Genomic DNA, 13,365 nt, shown 5'->3' with positions numbered 1-13,365 from the left:
CGCTTTTCCTATGGCTATTTAAGCCCATAGCCACGGCCGATCCCAAATCGCCGAGGGTCTGATCGCCGCCCACTGTTCTCAGCGAAGGATTCGATCAAAGCTATTGTAAGGCCCTGAAACCCTAAATCTCCGATTCCTCCTCGAATTCTCACCCAGTGCATCTTCTTCTCCTGCATTCACGTGAATCTGTAATCTCTGGATGGGTAATTCCTACAATCTGTTGTTTCTTCCCGGGTTTGATTTGCATTGCGAGCTTTGGCACTGGATTTGATAAATTGTTTCTTCTATTGCGCTGCCTGACGGTTCTTATGCATTGAGGTTTCGGATTTGTTTATGGGGATTCTGTTTTCGGTAATTCCAGATTAACATCGTTGAAGAATTTGAGAGAAAGCTGTGTGCTTTCTTTCTTGATTTCATGTTTCGGCTATTTGTTGGGTGTTTGCTTACACGGGATCAGATTGTCTAATACAAAATGTGTTAACAACCATCATTATATGATTGAAGTGGTTGTGGTGATTGTTTTAAAGCAAAGGTTATCTAAGGATTAAATTGTGATTTTATGCATGTTGTTCTCTGGATCACTTGCAAGGAAGGATATTCTACCGGTTATTGAGTAAAATTGCAGGTCTGATCGAGTTATGGGTTGGTAATTTGCAGAAAATGGCTGAATCAAAGCCTGCCATGAGAAAACCGGAGTTTACTAAGGTTAACCAGCTTAGGCCTGGTACTAGTGGCCATACGCTCACAGTGAAGGTGGTGAGTTCAAAGACAGTGCTGCAAAAGGGGCGTGCGGCCGGTTCCCAGGTTCGTCAGATGCGTCTAGCAGAATGTCTGGTGGGGGATGAAACTGGAATGATTGTCTTCACAGCCAGGAATGAACAAGGTAGATGTTCTTATATTATGTGTATGTACGTATGCATGTTTTATGGTCCAGTAAGTTCACTTTGCGGTTGAGATTGAAAAATGAAAAACAAAAAAAGAAAATTGTTGAGCAAAAAATGAGAAGTGTGAGATTCTTGACATAGTGTTGCTTCTACCTTGTCTCGTTTATGATGGTTGCTTTTACTTCAAATTTGCCAAACTGTAAAATTTGATCCGGCAAACAATAATTTCCGTTTGAACTGCTTTTAAAGGGGCTCATTCATTATCCTTAAGAAATTAAAGGGAAGGACAGCAAGGGAATCTCCCAGTGTGATAGTTAGCTAAATGCAGGGAGCTAGTTCTTGCTCCTATTCATGGTAACATCAATTAAATATTTGACTTGGAAGGTCCATGATACTAGATATCTCCAATAGTTGTGGTTTTTAACTTCATGTTGCAGGTGATATTTGCTTGCAGGAGCTTCTGTTAGGAGATGACAAAGAAATCTTTCCTAAAAGTTATATTATGAAAAGAATTGGTTTTTAATATCATTATGAGGCCATAGAAGTTTTTCTTTAATGCCATACATATTTGGAGATGCTCCCAAGCTTTTTGCTGCTAATGGTTCTAGTTTGATTATGGTGTATTCTTTTCCCCTAAATTATTAGTTTTATTTCATTATCATTCTGTATGTTGTGTCTTTGTTATCTCTGCATTATACTTCTGTGATAATCAACTTCTCTATTACCGTATCTAAATCTGACTGTTGATCATTTTTTGTTGTCAATTATGTGGGATTTGCTATGTTACAAACAATTGGATCGCTGTAATAATTGGCAGCAACTAGTTTTACAAGACCCATGAATAGAGATCCTTTTGCTAAACCCAGATTATGGTGTCTATATGGCTCAGTTAGTTGGCATGACCTTGTGCATATTCTTTACATCTTCAGAATCTAAAGTGTGACTGCTACTACATGAAAAGCTGAGGCAAATGACTGTTTCAAATACAAGGAGTCTGTGTGACTTTGTCACTTTTACTTGGAAAGAATATGGGGAGATAAATCTATAATAACTGCAGAATTTTTTTTTTTATTTTGTTGGTTAGAATTTAGAATATTGGTGGAAACAATCTCAGATTATGAGGTAAGGCATACAAAGTTATTTCCAGGCATCGTGTTATTAGAAAGAGAATAAATTTGGATGAAATATTTTTCTGATACAAATTTGGTTGTTATATTTTTGTCTTCAAGTTGTGGTACTCAGGATGTTGCTTGTTAATTTAAAGAATTTGGCTTATTTATGTTCACTCTGATGTTCTCATGTTAGTGCATGCTTTTGAACAGAATACCAATTTTGGAGACTCATATTAGGAAACTTGTATGCTTGTATTACTGTAGATGTGAATGCTTGGTCTGATAGTTGAAATATTTCACCCAGATCTGTGCTTGCAAGTCCATGTTTAACATTGGAAATATTTTTGTAACCAGAAGTTTGAGCTATTTTAACAACGAGTTTCTAGGTCATATAAAAACTGATAAGATCCTTTGACATGTTATTCTTAGAATACGTTGAATATTTAGGAGAATATTTAGGAGAGTTCAGGGTGCAGACACACAGCAATTGGGCTACCCCGACAGCCCTTGCTTAGTTGTCTTCAGGAGAATACTTAGAAATACAAGTCGCCTCGTAACCAGGAAAAAGGATCAAGAAGTGAATGCAAGGGGATAACAATAAATTTTTTTTTAATATCTACTTTGATATATCAATTCAGTAAGGAGCCAGGATGTTTTTAATACTAATTTACATTGTCAGAAGTGCACAAACAAATAAAGCAGCTAATTAAGCCCAAATCATCACCTAAAGTCATCTATCAGAAAGAAAAACCAAGCTGTGGCTTAAAGGTACTTCAAACCATGACGGATAATAGATGGCGGTTGATTTTAGATTGTTGTTTGAGGTTGAAGGTTGGAAATCTCCAGTTGGTGATCTTCACCATTCACCAATAACACCATGTTCTGGCTTTAAGGTACTTATAATAATCATCACACGCATGATAATGGTGATCGATCTTAGATGGTTAAAGTTGGAAATCTCCATTAACAAGCTCTTGTGTTCAATTAATTTTAGAATGGATTTAAAATATTTGGGAACTTTCAACCAACAAAGAAGGATGGTGGATATTAATATCATTTAGACATGACTGTATAAATTCATATCACTTTCAAGATTTTTAAAAAATTATTTTGCCTCTTTTGAACCTGTAATTGGAGGGAAGGGTTAACTCCTCTTATCTATGATTAACAGCTCATTATGAGTGTCTTCAGTGATGTGAGGTGCTTGGTACATGTCGGCTAGCTTCCTTTTCTTTGATATTACATATGCTACCTATGCTGTTTTTGAATACTAATTCTTGGAATTTCATAAATCCAGTGGATCTGATGAAGCCAGATACAACTGTAATACTCAGGAATGCAAAGATCGACATGTTTAAAGGATCGATGAGGCTTGCTGTGGACAAATGGGGCCGTATAGAAGTCACAGATCCAGCCAATTTCACAGTGAAAGAGGACAACAATCTGTCTTTGATCGAGTATGAACTGGTGACCGTTGTTGAAGAGTGACCAAGATATGGCTACCAGAGCCAGTTTCGGCAGAGTGTCTCTTCTCTCTTGATGCTTTGTTGAGGTTGCTCTGCTGAAGTCTCTTTAGGCCATAAGATAAAGACTTGGGTAAGATCATGATGAAGTTAGCATCTGGAGATTATAAAACCCAAACCCTGTCAATGGAGGTACTGCTCGCTGTGATCACCAATCTGGGGAGAAGGTTTGGTAATTGCATAATATCACTCCTATCTAGATATTGTGTATTTTAGAATTTCATGTCAGTTACTCATGGTTTTAAATTCGATGATGACAATTTTTCTTTTTTTCTTTTTTTTTTAAATTAAACAAACTTTAAATCCTATGGAATTGTTTCTACAGTCAGGATATCATTATTTATAGGTAATAATATCAGCTTCTCCTAATACGGACACTATATGGTATTTAGAGGAAAAAGCATAAGGTTATTGGACAACAGTCATCGACCACGTCCAATTTCCATCTACATGTGTCTTAATTGTATCTGTATTTTTTTCATCCATCAATTGCTCTATATGTTTTAGCAAATATAGTTTCAAAATCTAGCATAGGTAAAGCCATATTTATATATCTATATGTAAGTGTTTATGCATATAGTTTCTTCATAGTCTCATCCATTGTCAACCCTACCCCTAATCGAAGACCAATAGATAAATACCAAGTTTCCTAAATGCGCTTCTACGGCCAGAAGCTTATTTATATGCTAGTCTCTGTCAAGACTAATTAGTGCATTGTTGTTATTTATATACTAGACTATGCTAAGACATTCAATTTAATTACTGTCTCAATGCAGCATAAGTAAAATGTGTTCATTTCGAGTCAGCATCATGTCATTTCATATAATCAAAAACTTTTTTTTTTTAATCTCTATTAAAATATTCAAATGGCATATGCTTTATCATCGGCATATTCAAATTGAATGCTAAAAAATGACGACCACTACTTCCAAAAGAACCAAAAAGAATTCCTCCAATTGCATAATATAGAACAGTCTATAATACACAGATCTGTGACCTTAAATTTTCTACAACCAACTAAGAGGAACCACCAGCAGAAACAAAGACAAGAGCACGCAAATGATACTTCTCCCCGTTTAGTTCCCAAGAACAAAAAAATTCCAAAGAACAAAGAATTCCAATGCAGGCTCGATATGCTATTGCAACTGCTATCTTCATTGACAAAATATAGTAAGCAGAGACCAAAATGGCAGCGATTCGGCATCTTCAGAGCGATGACAAGTTATGCAGGAACAAAGTTGATGTACTAACTTGGACCGATATGTAGGAGTTGTTGATGGGCACGTGCAGACAAGCCGGCAGGACTACGAAGGCGCATCGAGCTTCAGCTTAAAGTTGAGAGCCTCTGGTGAGCGGTGGATAGTAGTGGCAGTGTTTATTAGCATTGCGCCGATGGGCTTCAGGTGCAGCGACTGCATTACTGCTCCAGTATCTTCTTTCACGAATTCCATCCCTTGACCCTCAGTGTCATCCCGAAAGAGCATATCATCTTTACTTGCCTCCTCCCCCTGTGGCTAAGATGAATGCGGAGCATATTGAACTAGTTGGCATTTTATATCATGCACCAAAGCAGACTAAAGAAATAGGCTGACAAGCAGCATAACAGGAAGAGCTTGCAAGCTTAAAGGAACAGTTAAGACTAAGATCCTTGCGCCTTCACTAGAACGTAAAACTAAGATGTCAGATCAGACCATAAGCAGAAGAATCCTGTAACCCTTGCAAGAACATAAGTTACAGGCAACAAACATGTGCACATAAAATGACAAAAAAAGAGAAAAACACCAGATTTGCTAATGCGAATAAATACTGGAATAGCATGCAAAGATCATACCTTGTGAATACAAAACCAACAGAAATATCACAAGCATCTGCTTCAGTGTTAATCAAAAGTGGGAGAATAGTTTGATCAAATTCATAATAAATGCACATCTGACAAAAGCCAGTGGTAGCATATCAATATTAGTTTGAAAAACACCAGATTAAAAGAATTTTGTTCTGGCAGGTAATGTGGAAATAAGACGAATGGAATCATTTGAACCCATTAAAACAAAGATGCACTTGAGACTATAATCTCCTGATTGCAATATAATGGTTGGTTACTGATCAAAGAGCAGCCAAGGCATTTGTCCTTGGCAGAATAATAAGGATAATAATCAACAAATACATGGAGAACCAGGTTCCACCAACTAGCAAGTAATGTAATGCATCACCAAAATACAAGCGGATTTACAAGTTGTATACAAGTCTAACAAATTATCTTGCATCTCTAATGAACATCAAATAATGTTTTATATTATTACCTCAGGTAACAGGCTCCATATACCAGACATCAGCTCTGCTACAGCGCCAACACCATCTTTCCCTCTCATGCTTAAAACCTGCCACATATCGGTCTGATTAAAAAAACTTGAATAAATAAACTAAATCAAAATATCTCCTCCTGTGATGTATAATAAATGAAGCTAGGATGACTATTCTAGCTCCTTGGGACACCTTGTGGATAGGATGAACCAAGGTTCGCCGTACCGTATCGTACCGGCGTTTCGACTCGTGCTCGGTACGGTACGGTACGGGTGTACCGAGCGGTACAGTGTTACTGTAGCACTGCTACAGTGCGGACCGGTACAGGGCGGTTCGCGTACCGACAACTTGTCGGACCGGTACGTACCGCCCGTACCGGGCAGTACGGCTCGGTAGAGCAAACCTTGGGATGAACAACAAATTTGAGGGAAAACAACCTCATAAGTAGACATGGTGGAGAAGGGTCAATTCTACACTATTCTGAGAATTGAGGGAAAACAACCTCATATGTAGATATGTAGACATAGGCAAGTTTTTCCAAAGCAACTCTATTCTGAAAAAAAGCATATATAAGTGGATGTGATTTGACCTCAGCACTGCTCTACAACCCCAGAAAAAAAAGCCACAAGAGGAAGAATTCACAGGAAGGGATACTCTTGCATGTTCATATATAGATCCTGAACAACTTTATATAGTCACTTGCAATGATGTGTGCTAATGCATCTAGTGGAGTTAGTTGGGCTGCATTCATTGTGGCCTTAGTCTGATAATTAATTAAACGCTGGTGAAATGTAAGTCACTAAGCCCCTAAAAGAACTATCACATTGGTGGAGTTAGTACAATGTGGGCATCACAGCTCTATTGTAACATGTGTATGGGAGTCAGTATTAAGCAGGTAGAAGTTGTTGAGATGTTGCAGATTTGACGCTAGGTACAGGTTGACAAAAAAGTTGTTACTTATTTTAGTGAAACAACAAAATCTTGCAGATTATTTGTCTTGAGAATGAGACGAATTCAATGATCACAAAGGGAAGGGGAAGGTAAAAAAAGTAGATGTTAACTTGGGTTCTTCTAAATAGAGTCTAGGATGATTATTCAATCAAAGGAGTCAACTGATATTTTTTACCTTCTAGTGAGACAAGAACAACCACTCTGTTTCATCAACAATTTCTTTAATGTTGTCTACTATCAAGTCTCTTCAGGTTCTTTATCATACGGTACCATCTTGAGAAAAAGAGAAACATGAAAAAGCGACTGGGCATTATTTGATCAATGCTCATAAGCATAATTGTACAGCCATTCAAGAGGATAGACAGAATGTACAATTTTGCACGATATCAAGAGAAAAAATAAAAGGAAAAATTTTGAGAAAAAAATATATTTGAGTTTTGGAGTGAATTAGTTATTTATAGAGTAGTGGCTAATAAAAGTTTTGTAGAGCAAACTGTAGAAATAACTATGTGATAAGACCCTAGGGTTTTATCATAGAAGGAAGCGGAGAAAAGGAGATGATCACTTCGAGGGGATCGGCCTCTTTGATCACTTCGAGGGGATCGGCCTCCTTGATCACTTTGAGAGGATCGACCTCCTAGGGCTTGTCAAAAGATTGGAATTATATTTCATTGCTTGTTGAAAAGAAACAAATACATCCCTATTTATAGAGTTCCACCTAGAGTCTACCAGGACTTGGACTCTTAATAATAAATAAATATCAAATAAACCCCTATCCGACTTTTACTGAATTAAACAAACTCAATAAAATATTATTTAAAGCTAAAAAAATAAAGGGATCCTAACAATTCCTCCCCCTTCAAATCAACCTTGTCCTCAAGGCTGAGCAGTATCAAACTCGGAGAGTTTCTCTTTCAGCACTTCAATCACAGGATATCTACAACGCATCACAACCCGTTGATCAAATAAGTACGATCTCCACTTCTTGATAGTGTAAGCAATTGGTCGGCCTTTTGGTGTAGTAGTCATTGTAGTTTTCTGAAGGACCCTCTCCATCCGATGACTAGTGGCAGTTGTGACCTTACTTCCACGTCTTCCTTTTAGGATCACTTGCTTTCCATTAATAAAAAACTTCATGATTAGTTTAGAAAAATTTCAAGAAACATCACCTAGGGTTGATAGCCATTCAATTCCAAGTACCACTTCGGAGTCTTCCAAGGATAGCAAAAAGAAGTCCACAAGCAACTCTTGGCCCTGTATAATCAATTTTATCTTCGAATATTTGCTATCACAAGTTAAAATCCGTCCATCAGCGACTTTTCTTTGAATTTGTCATAACCTTCAATGTGGTAGGCCAATCGATTAGCAACCTTACTGTCCATAAAATTGTTAGTGCTACCAGTATCAATCAAAACTGTAACATGCTGATGTTCCAGAGTTACCCCAACTTTCATAGTTTGTGGGTTAGAGTAGTCGGCTAATGCATGCACTGTATGTATGATAGGTCCAACATCTTCATCAGAATCCATACCTTCATGATCGGAGTCCACATTATTAGCTTTCAGTTCCTCCCCAATTGGTTCAATAATCAGAAGTTGCCCTTGTTTACATCGGTGCTCCTTACTCCACTTTTCATTACAATGCCAACACAAACCCTTCGTTGATCTTTCCTTGAGTTCTTCTCGGGTTAGTCTTTGAGTGTTAGGGTTTCGGTTGGGAATAGATGAGGGGGGTGGCTTGCTGATCATCTGTTTGTTGTCACTTCTGTTTCGACGATTTTCCCTGCTGATTTTTTTCTCATGCAAACATGCAAATGAGATTGCAGCTGTCAGAGTGCAGGATTGGTGAGCTTTGACTTCACATCGGATATTTGGATTAAGTCCTTCAATAAATGTTCCCACTAGTTGTCGTTCGGACCAGTCTCTGGCTTGATTTGACAATCGATCAAATCTGTTCTGATATTCTAGCACAGTAGAAATCTGATGAATTTTAGCAAGCTACCCATCAACATTCTCATATTCAGATGGTCCAAAGTGAATGAGAAGCCCTATCTTGAATTGCTCCCACGAGAGAACCCCATAGCAAGTTTCGTACCAATCATACCATTTTATTGCATCCCCATCTAGTTGGATTGAAGCTATTTCCACCTTGGATTCTTCTGGAGTTCTATGAAAATGGAAAAATTTCTCTGCTCTAGAAATCCAGATGGTCGGATCTTCATTTTCCTATCTTGGGAATTCCACCTTCATGCATGGGTAGCTTGTGTCCTATTCTTGGTTCCTTTTTCCTGTGTTTCCATATCGATTCAATGTAAGACTTGAACTTGCATCTTGTTGAAACTTGCAAAAGCTCTCTAATAGACTCTTTTTAAAATCGTTATGGGTTTCTTACAGTTGGCTCTCAATTCTAGTTTCTAAGGCTTCTAATCGGGCTTTCACTGAGTTGTCGGTAGCCATTGTGTAAGACTGTAGATCTGTAATCTCTAACTCCTGTTTTTGGTGTCAGGTCAAGGGCATCAGTACTGTACTATTCGGTGCAGCTGTTGTGAAATTTGGCCCAGGGCAACGTTGAGGGCGTAAGGGAACGCGAGGTTGCCAAGGAAGCGGACGCCGAGGGCGACGTGAAGGCTTGCTGTGGTCGCTACAAGGAGGAAAGGTTGCTGCTCTATTTCTATCGCTGTGTGGGGTCGGACAACTGCGGTAGCAGAGGATGCTCTATTATCAATGCCGATGGAGGAGAGGAAGTGGTGATGGCAATCGGCGGTTGTTGTTGATGTCGGTGGAGAAGAGGAAGAGGTGATGGCAATCGGCAACTGCGCCAGTAGAGAGTGCTTTGTTTCTGCCGTATCGCAGAAGGGGACTTTTTTTTGGCTCGCTAGCCGGGAAGCAGCAGTGGCGATGGTGGCAATCGGCAGTCGCGGTGGCTACAGCGACTGTGGTGGCCGCAGGGACTTTGGCTGGGCTTCTTTCTCACTCAAGAAGGATGTGGTTGCCGACTTCTGTCGCGACCCGAGTCTGATGAGCCAACTGGCTAATAACTTCATTTTGGTCCTTCAACCACGGACCAAAATGCTTAAGTAGGAGTTAACGTAGTACACTCATCAAACCCATATAAGCCAATCATACACATTGCCCACTTACGATGAGGGACTAATGGGATGTTACAACTTCTTTCTTTCTTTCCTTTTTTTCTTTTTTGAGATGATGATAACTGCGACAGGTGTTGTGAGAAATTGCAGTGAGAACGCCGAGGATCGCTACTCTGATATCAAATGATAAGGCCCTAGGGTTTTATCATAGAAGGAAGGGGAGAAAAGAGGATGATCACTTCAAGAGGATCGGCCTCCTAGGGTTTGTCAAAAGACTGAAATTATATTTCATTGCTTGTTGAAAAGAAACAAATACATCCCTATTTATAGAGTTCTACCGAGAGTCCACCAGGACTTGGACTCTTAATAATAAATAAATATCAAATAAACCCCTATCCGACTCTTATTGAACTAAACAAACTCAATAAAATATTTTTTAAAGCTCAGAAAATAAAGGGATCCTAATACTATGCTGCCACAGTATTGTGTCTAAATGCCAATTAATTGGCTAAGCAAGCTTCCCTACCTTTAAGTTTTAGTTTGAACATCATGTGTGATCTATAATGGTATAATTATTCTTGACCTTCTGATAGACCAAACTAATTTCAAGTTTGATCCCTTTGGTCAAATATATGGGTTATGTTAGATATACAAACATCATCTGCAAAGTTTAAAATAACAGTACTCAAATCACAAAGCCATATGATTAAGTCATGGCACAAGATTCAGCACAGTAAACTATATAAGATACACAATGCAGCTGGCAATGATTGACAACCTATGATGTCCTAACCAAATCTCATCCTAGTGGAAATAGTTGAATGAGATTAAGAGAGAAATGACATTATATGAAGAGGAAGCACAAGGTTTCATGTTGTTCATTCACAGAGTCGATCTCCTGAGTGAGAATATAGAAGACCGTTTCTCCTTCCTCAATGTGTTTCAACATGAAGACCTAGTATCTAGCTTCATGAACATAACACTACTGAAAAACAACTTGAAGGCCTAAAAATGTCAAATATTATAATGATGTTGCAAAAGGAAATAATAAAAAAGAATTACATCCTTTAATTAAATAATATCCTATTGGATGAAAATCAATTTTGTACGACCATGTTGATTCCTCGGATACAGGGAATCATTGTGCCATAGAAAACATGGCTTAAGCAAAGCTCAGCAAAACAATGACATGCATCGAATAGTGTTCATGATGGCATGCAGGTATAGAATGAGTCAAAAGAATACACAGTCACTATAATAGAGAATAGTAATAGTTTTAATGAAGCTCATATCCTTTCTGCTTAGCTACACATATTTGTTTCATGGCATTGCTCGTGTGGGTATGGGTTATGTGCCAGCATGGTGCAAGTCGGTTACAACAGGAGGTGTGTTGGCTGCTACAAGTATCATGCCAGTGTAATGTTGTGTTGGCTTGGCCTTTGTGATGAATTATGCATGTAGTTAGTATTATACCAATATAGAATGTGTCACCCAGCACCAAGGACTTCTGGTAAAGTGCACAATTCTTATAGAGAATATTTTGCTGAATACAGTGTCACACATTAAATTTAGATTCCTACATATAAAGAACTTAAAGAAGTGATAGCAGAACTTCATAATATGAGTGCAAGGAACTCGAGTATCAAGTTAGAAAAGCAAGGTTCCACTTATTTCTTCTGTAGCAGTGTCAAATGTAGTCAGTGGCATCAAAAGAATAGACATTCTGGCCACGTCTTCAAGAAGCATAATATCCTAGAGGAATTCTTTATGGCAAATTGTATGAGATTATATGACAGGCTCCTCATGATAAATAACACTGCTAATTGACCAACATATACTACAAATTACGGTTTCTAATTTCACCTGGATTGGCATGTATTTGATGGTATATTCCGGTCCTAATTGGAACTGGCACATGGACCACCCTTTTTGGGTGGTCTGGTCTCCCCTCTTTTTTTTAAACGAACAGCAGGCTTAGGGTGACATGTCCGCAGCCTTGTTTACTTTCTTGTGCCTCACGCCATCACTCGCCTCAGCCATTATCAGACTGCTTGCCTAGTTTTGATACTTGTCTTCCTCTTCTGCCTCTGCCTCGGCCTTACTGTGTGTCATTACAAACTGGACCTGTCCTGGTATGGGTCTTGTATCCAAAACTTCAAAGCTTGCTATATATTATAAAGACATTGATTAGAGCACATAATTTGACAACCCAATTTCCCATACTCTTTCTAGCATAGTTTGGAGTTCAAGCAAATACAGAAAAACCAAACCATATGCATCTAGTTGTACTTAAAAACTTATCCTAAACACACTGATATCAGATTTGACATCGACGTGAAGTCAAGATAGTTACATGATCAGCAGCCAGTTTTGTCACGGTCCAAATTTGTTAAGCTATGGAAGATCAATGTTGAGTTCCAAGTCCTATAACTTCTTATCCTGGAGTCATATAAGTATTGCAATTTGTAGTAAAATTAAGTTGAACTCAACATATCATTTTCAAACTTGAAATTATCCTTTCTATGTTTGACTCAGCAGCAAGATATTAAAAAATACACCTAACACCAAATGATGTCTGCTTTTCCGTCTCAGATTTACATTGTTATCCTTGTTCTAAATTCCTTCACTTTGTTTCTTAATCATCTCTGGATCATTAAAGAAGATGACAGAAAATTCAGACTAGAACAGAAAGGTTCTCCACTCACATAGTCCCCATGTTTTGTTCATTCCTTCTCCATCAAAATCATGTCTAAACATTATATCTCACACTAAGTGACACTCGATACTATATGATTTCAGTAATAACTCAGCAGTCGCTAGAGAAACCCTAAATGAGCCGCGCCTACATCGCAGACGAGGAAGGTTATTATTTGCCGAAATCAGAGGGACAAAACCATATACTCCACCACTAAGGAAGGATCCACTCACCGTCGAAACCTTCGTCCTCGTCTACTTCTCTGTCGCAGGGGCTCTTCGCCGCACTCACCCTACTCCACACACTGGCGACTAGAATCCTCCTCCGCCGACCGTGACTCTACCAGTGAGGGTCTCTGGAGAAGCTAAGATAAAGCACTACAAGACGGCGCACGAGGGTGAGAAGGAGAGCTGCTGCTAGCACCCGCCGGCTACAGCGTCCGTCGGAGAACGGTTGGCCACTTCGGTTACCCGGCGCCCAGGGTCGAAGTCCAATATCTGACGGGGCGCTCGTACTTAACTAGGCTTCGAAACGGGTCCTGCCCGTTATTAACGAAATCGGGCATGGATCCGATTCTAGGCGAACAGGCACCACAGACCGATTGGGTTTGGTGAAGCCGGGAATCTACAATCAAACCGAGATCAAGCTAGGAACCAATTCGAGACGAACAGGCCCAATTTGGGTTTCGTGACTCGTTCAAATACCTACTAAGCGGCTCGACCAACTAAGATCGGTTGGGGTTTGGTGAACCGCAAAAGATCCTGTGAAGACTTGTGATTAGTTAGGCCGGAGACGGGCTCGTTATTAACTC

At 39.0% G+C, this 13,365-nt stretch overlaps 2 protein-coding genes across 4 annotated transcripts; one reads left to right on the top strand and one right to left on the bottom strand.

Moving 5' to 3' along the window:
- Positions 1–41: 41 nt before the first annotated feature.
- On the top strand, positions 42–3,789 carry LOC103978360 (uncharacterized protein At4g28440). 2 transcript variants are annotated; one of them, XM_009394128.3, is made up of 3 exons: positions 42–105; positions 658–883; positions 3,294–3,789. In XM_009394128.3, exons 2-3 carry the CDS (start codon positions 661–663, stop codon positions 3,482–3,484), a joined length of 414 nt encoding a protein of 137 aa, XP_009392403.2. In that variant the 5' UTR covers positions 42–105; positions 658–660; the 3' UTR covers positions 3,485–3,789. The 2 variants fall into 2 exon arrangements, with proteins under 2 accessions (XP_009392403.2, XP_009392404.2); XM_009394129.3 differs by having other exon boundaries at positions 63–203.
- A 656-nt stretch (positions 3,790–4,445) lies between these two features.
- LOC103978362 (uncharacterized) lies at positions 4,446–13,034 on the bottom strand. Of its 2 annotated transcripts, XM_009394130.3 has the most exons (4): positions 12,788–13,034; positions 11,723–12,024; positions 5,820–5,897; positions 4,446–5,033 (listed from the first exon to the last, which is right to left on the bottom strand). In XM_009394130.3, exons 2-4 carry the CDS (start codon positions 11,774–11,776, stop codon positions 4,824–4,826), a joined length of 342 nt encoding a protein of 113 aa, XP_009392405.2. In that variant the 5' UTR covers positions 11,777–12,024; positions 12,788–13,034; the 3' UTR covers positions 4,446–4,823. The 2 variants fall into 2 exon arrangements, 1 of the variants encoding a protein (XP_009392405.2); XR_671138.3 differs by lacking the exon at positions 11,723–12,024.
- Between the last annotated feature and the right edge of the window lie 331 nt (positions 13,035–13,365).

The sequence above is a fragment of the Musa acuminata genome, chromosome BXJ2-3 (genome assembly GCF_036884655.1).
Source record: "Musa acuminata AAA Group cultivar baxijiao chromosome BXJ2-3, Cavendish_Baxijiao_AAA, whole genome shotgun sequence".
Classification (NCBI taxonomy): Eukaryota; Viridiplantae; Streptophyta; class Magnoliopsida; order Zingiberales; family Musaceae; genus Musa; species Musa acuminata.
Note: the sequence above shows the minus strand (reverse complement) of the source record. Positions and strands in the feature narration are given on the sequence as shown.